We start from the raw sequence: 13,132 nt of genomic DNA on the forward strand, positions 1-13,132 counted from the left end.
AAGTACAGCTCGCACTTTAGTGTCAACAACGTACGTCATCTTCCAAAACTATGGTCAACTGTGGTCTACCTCCATGTTTCACTGTCATCTACCCTATGTGTTAAAAACTTCGACAAGCTTTGAGAAACGCACATGGGTGTGGAGGGACCACCAGGGCGGAAGCGAGATAAATTCCGCAACTGACTCACCGAGGGACTCCTGTTCAATTTTGGGTAACATCTCGGTCGTGTTGGTTCCCATCCCGTATTTTGGAAGGGGCGTGAAACGGGGGTCTTGTTATCGTCAAAGCATGTCAAAGGGCAAGGGCTAGCAACTCCTTCCATGCTACTGATGAAACAGCAGTAAACTTGTTTCCCTACATTTATGTGACATCAGGCTAGGTAGTACACCTTTATCCGCAGGGTAACCTTTATCAGTTTTTTAAAGAGTATTTAAGGACATCAAGTCGACGAACAGTTTCAAACTGCAATATTTTTTAAGATATTGCAGTTGGACATTGCCGTCTTTAAACTTTCTATCCCCAAATACCCAGGTTTTAAAAACAACAGATATACATGTAGATCACCCACCGGATAAAGGTAAACTAACATTACATGGATCTGTACAAACGAACAATCGATTGTCCAACCTGGGAATGGACATGTGGAGAATTCACCTGTCACCTGTGTGTCCGCTGTGCAGTTGACCTTGTATTAAACTCCTTCCATGCTACTGAAATTGCAAGGAAACTTGTTTCCCTACATTTATGTGACAAAAAGGCACAACATAGATCCGAACGGACAATCCAACAATTGGTTGTCCAACCTGGGAATGGACATGTGGAGCATTCACCTGTCACCCGTCTGTCTACAGTGCAGTTGACCTTGTAGTTTACCCTCCGCATTCTGTCAGTTGTTCTAATGGCGCTTCAAGGTTGGACGGCCAATGAGGCGGCTCCAAACAAAACCGCTCTTGTGAAACATTGTTGCCACAGAGGAGGGCTGTAAGCAGGCCCTGTGTAGGCTGTAACAGTATAAGGCCTAGGAAAAAATGTGTGTTCAGTCCCAAAAATTAGGGTCAGTAGGTAGGGATTATCTTTTTTTCTTAATTTTATTTTTAGACTTTGGCCAAAACTTTAAGTGATGCAATACAGTTTACCTAATACTTTGATGTCAAACTTTAATTTTGTGCATAATGGTTACAAATCTGTGGATACATTAGAAAGGACAAGCAATTTGTTTCTTGAATAGGAAGCAGGTTGGATAAAATTTCTAACTGGAAACTATATGACTCCACTGCCCACTCCAAAAAATGCTAGGATCGGCAGGTTTTTCCAGGGAAGGTCAGGAAACACAACATGTTTTTTCCTAGGCCTAAGCAGGCCCATTGTTGGCTCTGAAATTTCCCCCCAAACATTAAGCATAGGTTCTCCCTTGTGGGAATTTGTGGAATTTTGTCTAAAAGGTTGTAAAGGTAAGGAAGTTGGAATTTACAGATGGAATTTACAGATTGTTAGAAAAGAGGGCTTATAGGATCTCGCTTAAAGACAAAGTTCCGATTTCATTTTGTTCAGATTCCAATCAGGAAATTCCTCTTTGTTGCTTGAAAAACTGTTAAGAAGTCAAGCAAGTTTTGTGACATCATTGTCAAACTATGTGAAACTGTCAGGTCTTCTTCATGAATTTTTTGCAAGCTTTTCATTTTTTCTAGAAAATGATTTTTTTTTTAAACAAGGTGTTATATAAATTGTACATGCACATATGGTAACCAAACTCAACTTTTCTTTTCTTTCAAACTGCCCAAAACCTTTTGGCCTACCATGACATTATTCATCTGAACATAATCATTAGTTTCCTTTGTTAAACAATGTACATGTAACACCAAAATTTCTGTCCATACAGTACTCTTGTCCATACAGTACAACCTTGGTATTATGGTAATGTGTAATTTGTTGTCAATTAAAAGTCTTTCAGCACTATGGACAAAGCCAATTTGAATCCATGCTATACTCCCCTAAGGATTTGCAATGAATGAGTTGAACTTAGCAGATCAAGGAAGCCTTTTTCTGACCCATTATGAAATGGCTGATCCCATTTTGTTGTTACAAATTCAGACTTGCATGTAAATTCTCCGCCGGGCTAGGAATGTCTGTGCCGCCTATGGGAGCACTAACACAGTGTAACACACAACTGCCACAGTATGTCCCCAGCACCCCAGCTATTTCATGCACTATCAACACCCCAGGTTACACTGAACAGATGCCCGGCTGCAGTTGTACTGTAGTTGAGTTACATGTTAAACACCTGGACCCACATGGGTGAGACTTGGTACAGCTGTGCTGCTTACATGGAGGAGGGGTACTCTCCAAGCAGAGGTTAGACTCTGGCTGTTTTTTTACCTCCATGAAATGTCATGGAGGTTATATTTTACCCTGCGTTTGTCTGTGTGTCTGTGTGTGTGTCTGTGTGTAAACAAAATAACTCAAGAATGGCAGGGTGGATTGGTTTCATACTTGGTGTGTTGGTGGGGTGTGATTAAATCTGGAAATGATTAGATTCTGGGCCCCCTAGCGGCTACCCTTGGTACTGCAGTGCAACTTCCGGGTTCACTATCTCGTGTTCTGAACAAGCTATGGTCACGATTTTGGGGTGTTAGATAGCTCTTGTGATCAGAAATAAGTGACATAAGTTTGGGCCCCTAGTTTTTACTGTTTTTAGGCGTTTTTATCAGGCTTCTTATTTTAGATAAAAACACCTAAAAAATCATAAAACAGCCGGAGACTAACGTCTGCTTGGAGACTAGGGGAGGGGATGTCAGGGCTGTCCTCAGCTTTAAATTTTTTTCCCTGAGGGTCTGCATGGGGGGTCCTTGCAATGCTTTATGCTAAAGGAAGGCAATTATGCAAAATTTGGTTGCTTTGCTAAGAATTACAAGAAGAAGATGACTTCCCCGACAAATTTCGTGAAATCAAAACATCCTGCCTACATGTACACCAAAAGAGTAATACTATGCAGACTCTTTTTTTCTGTCCAAACCTCCTTGGTCCTACTCATAATTTGGGAGCCCACATTGTGTTCATTTTCATGAGTTAAATTTTAACCCTTAAACTGACAGAGTTTCAGCACTATAAAATGCTATCAGTGCCAGGGTTGGCTGCTGACCTCCAAAAAGAAGGCCGAAGTCCCTAACTTCCAGGGTGTTGCACTACGCGTGCGCAAATTTGCTACTTCAGGTTGATACACTATCCCGGATATATCCGGGTGCGGCACACAGGACATGTATATGTGTGCTGGATATGTCCGGGTTTGGCAGTTTAAGCATTAAGCTTGTAAAAGTACATTCTAAAGAATTCCATGTCATTTTTGGATAGTTGGAATTTTTTTTCCTCCTTCCCAACAAGCAAATTTCCATCCCCGGACAGAAGACCAGGTTCTTAATACAGCCTGGTTTGTGTAAAGGAAAGTTTCTGAGAAGAAACAGGGGGTGGGTGGTGGATTTGGGAACCATGCTTTAATATCATTCCCACACTTTTTGGTATGTATGTGGGTGCCCATATCTATTTCCATAGCCCTTGGGCCACGCAGTTGTGCAAGCAATAAAATAGGGCTGTCTCCAGCTTGAGGTTTTTTTCCGTTAGTTAATTTTCATTGATAAGGCTACATTTTGAACAGTTTCATGTCATGAAGTTTGATTATTTTTTGGGTGGGGGGCGGATGGGGTGAATTCTTCTTTTGTCCCAACAAGCCAAATTTCAGTCCTAGGACGGAAGGACGGGTCGTGAAGACAGCCCAGCACAGTAAGACACCAGTCCACTTGTAACAGTGGTTCTGAAACTGTCCTTCACCCTATTTGACCTCTAGGCCTTTGGGAAGTTTGAAGAATTCCAACTTTTCATGACATCTTGCAGCTTATGTCAGGCAAACAATTTCAACATTAAAGCAGTTTTGACTGGTATAAATCAGACATTCCAATTTGGAAAATTTTCATATAAAAATTCCTGCCCTTGCAGTATACCCTCAAGAGAAATGATTCTTGTATCAAACAGCAACTGCTTGCATACATACAGAGATATAAAGTAAAGGACCACAATCATACTAATATAACAATAATGATAAAATCATACATTTGTATTTTTAAAAGCTGGCTTAAATGTAACGGTGTAGACTGGTGCCACGCCTTGCTCATTAAAGTTTAAAGAAAAATGATTGCAATGCTTTAAAAGAGAACAACCTTAAGGCTTGTTGGCCTGAATCAAGATCATTTGATCCTTAGACCTGGACATTTGTGTCTCATTGACATGAATGAAGTGTTGCACTGCAGGCTAAATCCATGCAGTCTTAACTCAGTGAATGTGAACATTGTGCTGAATAAGCTCTTAAAGCTGTTCTTTACTCAACACAGAACAATTCTCTTGCAAAATAAAGAATGGTCTAAGAATACATTCCAACAGAGTGGTTTTCACTCCACTGATTCAAGGTCAACTACAATATTACAGCAGAAATGTTTCAATATTTCATTCTCATGTTTGATGCCTTTCACTGCAACCTAATGTCCCAAGTTGTCAAACTTTACACGCATTCAAAGTGATTTCTCAAAATTATCATTCTGCACGGTCAAAACTATTGTGATTGTGAATTTCTAGGTAGATTTAGACTAAGTAGATGTACTAGGTAATTTGAAGAGAGTTATGTAACAGGACTTAAGTTCTTGTTCTCTTGTTTGGGACTAAAACCAGATCAGGGCATGTGAAAGTGAGTCTTAAGATTGTAAAGAATTTTGAGCAGTACCAGAGGTGCTGATAGCTCCTAAGAAGTGGCAGGAAAGGAGAACCCCTCGTCCATCTACAAAGTGCCTTCAGAATAACCTAAACAGTGCCGGATCAAGGCTATCGCATGACTCCCCATACACCCGACATGACAGAGCGTTTGTGTGTTGTTGGGCACTCTCCGACCACCGTTTACACAAACACTGAAAGGTACACGGCGCGTGTTTACCGTTTTTGTGAGCTGGAAGGAAAACATTGTTGACAGTAGGGGGAAATGGGTGCAGGGATTGTAATGGGCCAGGCTGGCAACTAGGGAATTTCTGCAGGTAATGCCTGAGAGGACAGAATGTTCACTTTAGCTACTAGCAAATTGCCCTGTATGCTGATGCTATCTTCTCAGTTAGCTGTCTACTGACGTTGTATTGTCCCAGTTGCAGTCCGAATAAAGTCAACGCAGAAAAGGGACCTATCATTTATTCTATTCAATTATCTTGATAATTTAATTACTTAAGTTTATTATTCAATTACTACTAATATACATGTAGAGTGAAGGGATCAATGAAGTGGAAAGGGGGAGGGGATAGAATTGCCTTGAGGGGAAAGTATTTTCCTTGAGTCCAAGCCATTGGTAGTATTCACTTTATGTTGCTTGCTTTCAAGAGATGTCGTGTTATACTTGTAAGGGTTTACATGAAAATGTTTTTCCCCTAGCAGAGAAATAGTTACTGTGGCACTTCCCTATAATTGTTCTTCCTTATGCACATCTAAATTTGTCTTATTGATACTGGGACTTAATAATAACGATAAGCTAAAAGGAAAATCATGCATGGTAGATTATTTAAAGTTTCAAAGGATATTGAAACAATATACTGTTTCTCACCTGCTTACATTTCGATGTCTATCAGACATCTTCCTTAGAGATTCTTACTGGAAGTGTTGCTTCTCATAGCTATATGTAGCTGATTTAGGTGGTGCTTTTGTGGTGAGAACACAAAACCAAACATGGCTGAGTTTTTATTCCCAGTCACTGGGGTTGACTTCCTTTAGTCTCTACCAGACTCCGGATCGCTGGAAAATCGTAGAAATGGAACAAATAGAGAGGTATATAACCGGTCAGGGAACATCCGACGATCGCGTGCTGGTCCCTGGCCGGTTATATTCCTCTGGCCGGCTTACTCCTCTGATTTGTTCCATTTCTACGATTTTTTCAGCGATCCGGAGTCTGGTAGAGACTAGACTTCCTTATCTAGACAACTCCCTTGAAACTTTGGATTTAACTGTTAAGTGTCAGTATTTCTGCTAGATGATCTCCTAACATGTCTGTATCATCTATGTGTACACACAGGATGCTGGTGAGATGGTGAGGTCGTTCGTGGGCGGGTTGGAGCTGATCGTGAGTCTGCTGAAGTCCGAGCACAAGGAGGTTCTCGCGAGCGTCTGCGCCGCCATCGCCAACATTGCCAAGGACGAGGAGAACCTGGCGGTCATCACGGACCACGGCGTGGTGCCCATGCTCGCCAAGCTCACAAACACGGTACGTTCTTTAAAGTATTACAAACTATATGTAACAAACATGGTAGGTCTTTCGTGGTTCTACTGTTACAATTATCACGGACCACGGCGTGGTGCCCATGCTCGCCAAACTCACAAACACGGTACAGCTTTTTAAGTATTGTGATTTTGCCATTGAGTATACAGAGTAGTTAGCACTTTTATCCAAGAAAATTTTGGCTCTTTTGGAAAAAAGTCAGGGTATACAAATGTACGTATAATCTACATTGAGATTTTCAACCTTAAGTCCAAAAACATCCTTAGCAGAGATGCTTCTTTTCTCTTGCCTTCTGTTGATGCCATTGCTTGTGCTTTATTCATACATGAGCAAGTTTTAGGCACAGACCTTAAGCATCAGAATCTCTGCATGAACCCAACACACTTATAGAGACGAGTATGTATGGGTTACCAAGTGTGCTTGGCTGAAAATACGAGCCGTAGGGAAGCACTATAATTGCACTACCACTAGATACTTGCAAAGGCATTATACAAAACTTAACCTCAGTTAAGGATGGCAGCTTTACCTGACATATACTATGTTTTTTGTAGTCTATCACCTAACATCAAAAGCTATCTGCAAAAATACCCCCATGTTCATCAGTGTTTGTTTACTCTCTACCCCAGACTGATGACAAGTTGAGACGACACCTTGCCGAGGCCATCGCTCGCTGCTGCATGTGGGGAAACAACCGGGTTGCCTTCGGCGAGGCGAACGCGGTCGCGCCGCTCGTACGGTACCTGAAGTCCCCGGACGAGTCCGTCCACCGAGCCACGGCGCAGGCGCTCTTCCAGCTGTCCAGAGACCCGGAGAACTGTATCACGATGCACAACGCTGGGGTGGTCAAGGTAAGGGGTCGTCATTAAAACACTTCTTGTCTTTAGTTTATCAAGGTTAGACATCCAGGTAGACACTAGACAATCCATCTCTACAACTGCATAAGATTCGGGGATTACTTCAAAACTCTATTTGAATTCACTTGTTTTCAACAAAAAAATTGTCTGCTGGACATGATTTTCATGGAAAAAAAAGCAACAATTTCAGCCATTTTCCCTGTACAATTTGCCTGAGTTTGACTTTGGCTTTGACTTTATTAACAATGAGAAAAGTCATTACATGGGTCTACCTAGGGGCAGCTTTGGGCTGGTAGAGGCAGAACCTACAAAAATTTGGACGAACTTACAAAGAATTCATCAAGTTTCAGCATGATACTCAGGCTATGCACAATTGTTACGGCCAGTTATTTTTCATTTATCAGTATTAATTTTTTCTTATATTTTTCCCAGCTGCTGTTGGACATGGTAGGCTCCACTGATGAAGCTCTGCAGGAAGCTGCAGCCGGTTGTATTGGCAACATCAGGAGGCTGGCACTGGCCAATGAGAAGGCCAAATATCCTTGAACTGACCAATGAGGGACGCTTCTGATGGGGACCAATGAAAGGACTGCTTACATGCTGTTGCAACAACCAATCACAAACAAGCACATGTAATGCTAACCAATGAGAATTGTTATGATATTGTTAAAGCAACCAATAATGTTTTGTGTCTCAAACTAACTTGTACAGCTGCTAGAGTATGTAAAAGTTCCTACATTTTCTTCTGACTTTTGAAGTTACTGTTTTGGAGCTATATGTAAAACTTGAAATTGGTAGAAAAATTCTGTATAGAGGACCAGTATGTACATTTTTCAAACTATTGTTAACTTTTTTCTTGGTATAAAAGGCACTTCTTAAGATGTCCTATAAATGAGAAACCAGGAATCAGTTCCTTTGTATTGCAGTGTATATTTCACCCATAGAATTCTATCAGAGTGATTTCTATGAATTCAAAGACAGCCACACATGTTACATAGTTGATACAATGTAAAGGAAATTACACAGAGTCTATTAGCAAATACATTCACTGAAAATATACAGAATATATCATAGATGTTTTATTTTTCAATGAGCTCTTCTCAGAACTCACCCTCTGAATTCTGGCACAGTTGTAATTGTTGTGAACATTGTATATATACTTTACTACAAATACATATAGGATATGCTGTTATTGCATTGTCAGAAAGAAAGGTTAATATTTACAAACATGTATTGTTTTGTCTGGATGGTAAATAAATGTTGAGGTTTTGGTACTTCATTTGATACTTTTCATTGAACAAACGTGCAAAAATGCAACATGCCTTTTGAGGCTTTTCCTTCCTAATCCAACTTCTAATTTGAAGTACAGACGTGCATTAAAAGCAGCCAGGCCTCCCTAGGCCTCTACAAGGCTCCACAGGTCGCTAGTCCGCCAACTGTACTCCTCGGCCATCTACATTGTAACTCCGCTGGTGTGTTTTCTGTCTTATTTGTCCAATTTCTACTATTTTTCCAGCGACCTGGTAGAGGCTAAGGTCTCCCTACACCCAGCCCGCTGTCTCTCCTGAGGCCGGATTAGCGTTAAGCCTTCTGGCCACGCCTAGGCAATCATGTTGTACTGATATCACTTCATCAAAGCCTATCCATAACCACCTCAGCGTATCATGTGTCCCACTTAGGCCTACGTCACATTTCCAAACCGGGGCCCGGCCGGGCTGTTTGCGGAAACGAAAAATTAAAGTTTATGCCAATTAATATGGACAAGACATGTTGTTCAATTATTTTTAGTCGGTTTTCTGTTTTTGTTGTCTTTTATATCGTACTTTTCGTTCCCCATAACTGCCCGGCCGGGCACCTTTGTGGAAATATGACGCAGCCTTTAAATATGAGGTTCCCCCAACGTGCACTTGCAGCCCACTCCATGGTTGTTAATAAAAGTGTCACGTTTTTTCGATATTATTTAATATGGGGGAGAAAAGTTGTCCATCTAAATCCTCCCAATTACTGAAATGGTATAACACCCTGCTTTAATTCTGAGATTTGCCGTTTGTCCTTTTGTAAAACAAATTCAGTCTCTTAGTTTATTCTTATTCAAGACTTCCCGTACAGTGTCACGTTTTCCGAAAGCATTTGATATGGGGGAGACATGTTCATCCAAAGAGCTTTCATCAAAAAAACTAATTCAAAAATCAACCTCCTTAATTCGGAACTTTGCCGTTTGTCCTTGTGTACAATGAACTCAATATCGCGGTTTGTTTTGATTCGAGACTCCCCGCGTAGTATCGAGAAGAACATGACTCGGACAAGTAATCCACAAGTGTTTGAAAAGTCTGACAGAAATGAGAAGACCGGATGTTCTTTGTTGTTTCTGAGAGCCGAACGGAAGTACAAGTTTGTAACGGAGACCGAGGGACAGATGGTAAGAACATGACCTTGGTCTTGTTTCAGCTGGTCAGGGTGTTGGCAAGAGAACTGAAGATAAGGAAACGGAAACTACAGAGGGCCAAGTTCAAGTTAATTACATAAGGTCGCGATCGTTGATTAGATAGTTGGATGGATGGGTGGGGTTGTACTTTCTTTGAGCTGTTTGGAGGCGGTCCAGGATGATAAGCGTTCCCATGTGCTTTTGGGGGGCTTCTAATTTTTTTCCTGGCGATATAAATCATCAGTCATGTTGCACTCGCTTTCTTGTGGTCCTGGCCACGAGATTGTAGACTACAGATTGAAATGTTCTGAAGGTCCAACTTTGTAAGGAAGTTGAGGAAGATCCACCAGTGCAAAGGATGCAAAGGGCATTAAAGAAATACAACATATCGATGGATTTTTACACTGTATGGATAAGGAGTTGACTATTCAAAGACTTAATCATGTTTACATACACGTGCGTCTTTGTTGTGATGCATTTATCCTTGTTTTCAATTTCTTAACGAAACGATCCGTTTCGGTGATGCACAACTCCTTCTTTTTTTCAGCCATGGTATGTTTGGTTTAGTATAAGCTTGAGTCAAATAGGTGTAGCGTATCAATGTAAAGCTCTAGAATTTCAAAATCTTACCAGCTGACATACTAGCTTCATAACACACTTTAATTTCCAAGTATGTATACGGTAAGGCCCTTGCTCTGTTTTACGCGTTTTTTTCAATAAGTTTAATAGTATCTTGGAAAGAGTCAATGAGTTAAAAAAAACAAGATACAATATCAGAAAGACGAATTAACTGTACATGTCTCGTATCATAACTGAATTGATTAGTTTACTGCCTCATCAAACTTTAATCAATCCAAGTTACAGAATAGCGTTTATTGGAGTCTCTATTTCCAGAGATGACGCAAGTTAGTGGCGTGATATCGGACGATTTCCGCTTCGGAACTCCATGGTGGGCGGTGGGGCTTCCTGACTCGGTGTGAACTATTATTGTTCCTACTAGTCACGTTTGTCTGCGGTTTGAGTATGTATATGTTTGGTGAAGGATTGGGCTTGATGGTTCCAGAAGTGCGTCACAATTTGTAAACTGATAGAAGACAAGTCAGACCAAACATGTTACGTCTTTGTTTTTCCTTTGAGTGTATCATTTGATCGTGTTACGACACAGTCGCATTGTGCTATACTAGTTATGTTACCTTCACAGAAGGTACATACTGTTTTTGCTCTGTTTCTTCTTCTTTTCCGCACAAATAAAAAACATGAATATCTCCGAAACTAGACCTTGGAATATCTCGTAATTCAGCAAGCTGGTAGGTCTGCACATAAGACACTGCACCTTGGTCATTTGGTCCCCTAAAGATACCAAAAAATGATTTTATGGGGCAAAAAAGGGTGAAAAAACTAGCAATTTTAACACAAAATCGAACTTTCGAGCCCCAATAGAACTTTGGAACTACGTTCCAAGGACCCGAGGTCAACGACCGGTAGCTATGGAACCCGCCCGGGAGATATGGAACATGGTGTTCGAACGAGGTCAACGACCGCTGCTAAGCAACACGGAAGTGTCCGCCCGTCAAATGATGACTTCATCTTGCTTTAGACGGCCTGAATTGAGCCAGAAGCCGTCCTCTGAATGATTTGTGGAATTCATTTTGCCAAGAAGTAATAAGAGATCAAGAAATTCACAGAGCTTTGACTTTATTTTGCCGAATATCGGCACCCTTTGCAATCAAATTCAAGGAAGGTAGAATGAAATTGAGCGCAGGCAGAATGAAATTTAATGCCCCCAAAGTATCAAAATGTGTCTCGGTCTACGTCAGTTCTAAGTATTTGTTTCAATACTTTCCTTGATTTTGTTTAAGCTATAGGTTTTGCAACCTGCACAAGCCAGTTTTAACATGAGCCATCCAAACATTGTTCAGATTGAGTCGGGGCGGCGGCGGTGGCGGCGGCGGCCGGGGCGCCCGGCGCGGTGTCCTCGCCAGGATTTTGTCACAGCGTCGGGGCAGGGGGCCGGGGTCCAGGGGGGGGGGGCGGCTCAGGGGGGCGAAGCCCCCCTTAAGCTCTTGCATTTTAGGCTAATCAGAAGGCTTATTCTATCAGTTTTTAGGGCCATATCTACGATAATCGTAGCAGTCACTTAACTTCTTTTCAGCAGTTTAACTTAGCAGTATTTCGGGTCAAAGAGTCAAAGACAACTAAATACTCATAAACAACAAACTTTACTCAGCTCAACAGTACTTATAACTATCGTCCGGTTTGCCATCCGAAGCTGAAGCGCTTCTTTATAGCGCTAGTACATTCGCTGCGCTGCCGTGACGTGCGATTGTTGTTGACGGTCTTATATCCCTACGTCGCCGCCTCGCTGTCAGGCGATATTCCAACGGACATGTTTCAAGGAAAATATCCGGCGAAACCGCTGTTCCGCGTCAGATTCTATTCTATAAAACACGTAACGTTACGTGGGAATAAATGTTACAGTCTAATAAATATTTTGTAGAAGCACCGCTGTGGGGAAGTCCAAGGAATGCAATAATCACGTAGCATATGAAGTTCGCTGTCAACTGGCACGCGGCTGTTTGAAACTCTAACCAACAGCGGCGGCCTTTGATGAAGTGGGCGAAAAAGTGCACTGCCTTGGTAACAAGGAAGCCGACGGTGTGGGCGGGGCCACATGGCGAGGCTTCTCCCCCGAAAGCCCCGGCCCCGAAAGGAAATGCCCGGGTTTTACATACAAACTTACGATGGTTTGAATTTTACATTGCCGAATCAAAGAGCTTCAAATTTAGAACAGGAAATTTGGAAACGCGGACGGTCTTGCTCTAGAAATATGTCAGAAAGAATTGATTCTGTTTTCCGCGCTGAAAAAGAAATGACGCAACCAGTTGTAAGAGCCTTTGTGTTGATCAACAAATAAGGACATTCGCGGGAAATCTGGCTGTTCCGGGGAGGTATCCCACCCCGCTGGTCACATGCGGCAAGGCCTACTCGCTACCCTGTTTACATTTTTGCACGAACGCAAGGCCGGCACACGCAAAATTTAGAACAGGAAATTTGGGGACGCGACCGCTCTTGCTCTAGAAATGTGTCAGAAAGAATTGATTCTATTTTCCGCGGTGAAAAAGAAATGACGCAACTAGTTGTAAGCGCCTTTGTGTTGATCAACCCCGCTCCCCAAATAAGGACTTTCGCGGGAAATCTTATACATTTTGGCTGTTCCGGGGAGGGATCCCACCCCGCTGGTCACTCGTGGCGGCAAGTCCTCTGTTTACAATCATTTCGCGCGAACGCAAGGGCGATCCTGGGTGGGAGGGGCTGCGAGACAACGGCACGGCGGGTGCTCTGAAACACCTCCTTTCGAGCTGATAACTTCTTGAAACAGCGGAGGCGCGTGCTTGGCGCGTGCTTTTGTGTTTTTACTACGATATTTTGTTATTTTTTCCCCATGTTTTGCCGCTACGCTGGATGAAAAAGCAGCGTAGCGGGCTTTTTACAGCGTCATTTTTCCAGCCGACAGCGTATCGGCCCGCTATGCTGAAAAGGCCTGGCGAGAATTCTATGTT

The 13,132-nt window shown here is 42.2% G+C and overlaps 1 protein-coding gene across 4 annotated transcripts in view; it reads left to right on the forward strand.

The window, feature by feature from the left end:
* Positions 1-8,421, forward strand: part of LOC118406270 (armadillo repeat-containing protein 4-like) — a 36,339-nt gene extending 27,918 nt beyond the window's left edge. For all 4 annotated transcript variants that reach the window (XM_035806202.1, XM_035806199.1, XM_035806200.1 and 1 more), the window contains 3 exons: positions 6,090-6,278; positions 6,920-7,141; positions 7,580-8,421. In XM_035806202.1, the coding sequence (XP_035662095.1) occupies positions 6,090-6,278; positions 6,920-7,141; positions 7,580-7,693 (525 nt within the window). In that variant the 3' untranslated portion in view covers positions 7,694-8,421. The remainder of the gene's footprint in view (positions 1-6,089; positions 6,279-6,919; positions 7,142-7,579) is intronic.
* The last annotated feature ends 4,711 nt before the right edge of the window (positions 8,422-13,132 follow it).

This window comes from Branchiostoma floridae, chromosome 18 (assembly GCF_000003815.2).
Source record: "Branchiostoma floridae strain S238N-H82 chromosome 18, Bfl_VNyyK, whole genome shotgun sequence".
Taxonomy (NCBI): domain Eukaryota; kingdom Metazoa; phylum Chordata; class Leptocardii; order Amphioxiformes; family Branchiostomatidae; genus Branchiostoma; species Branchiostoma floridae.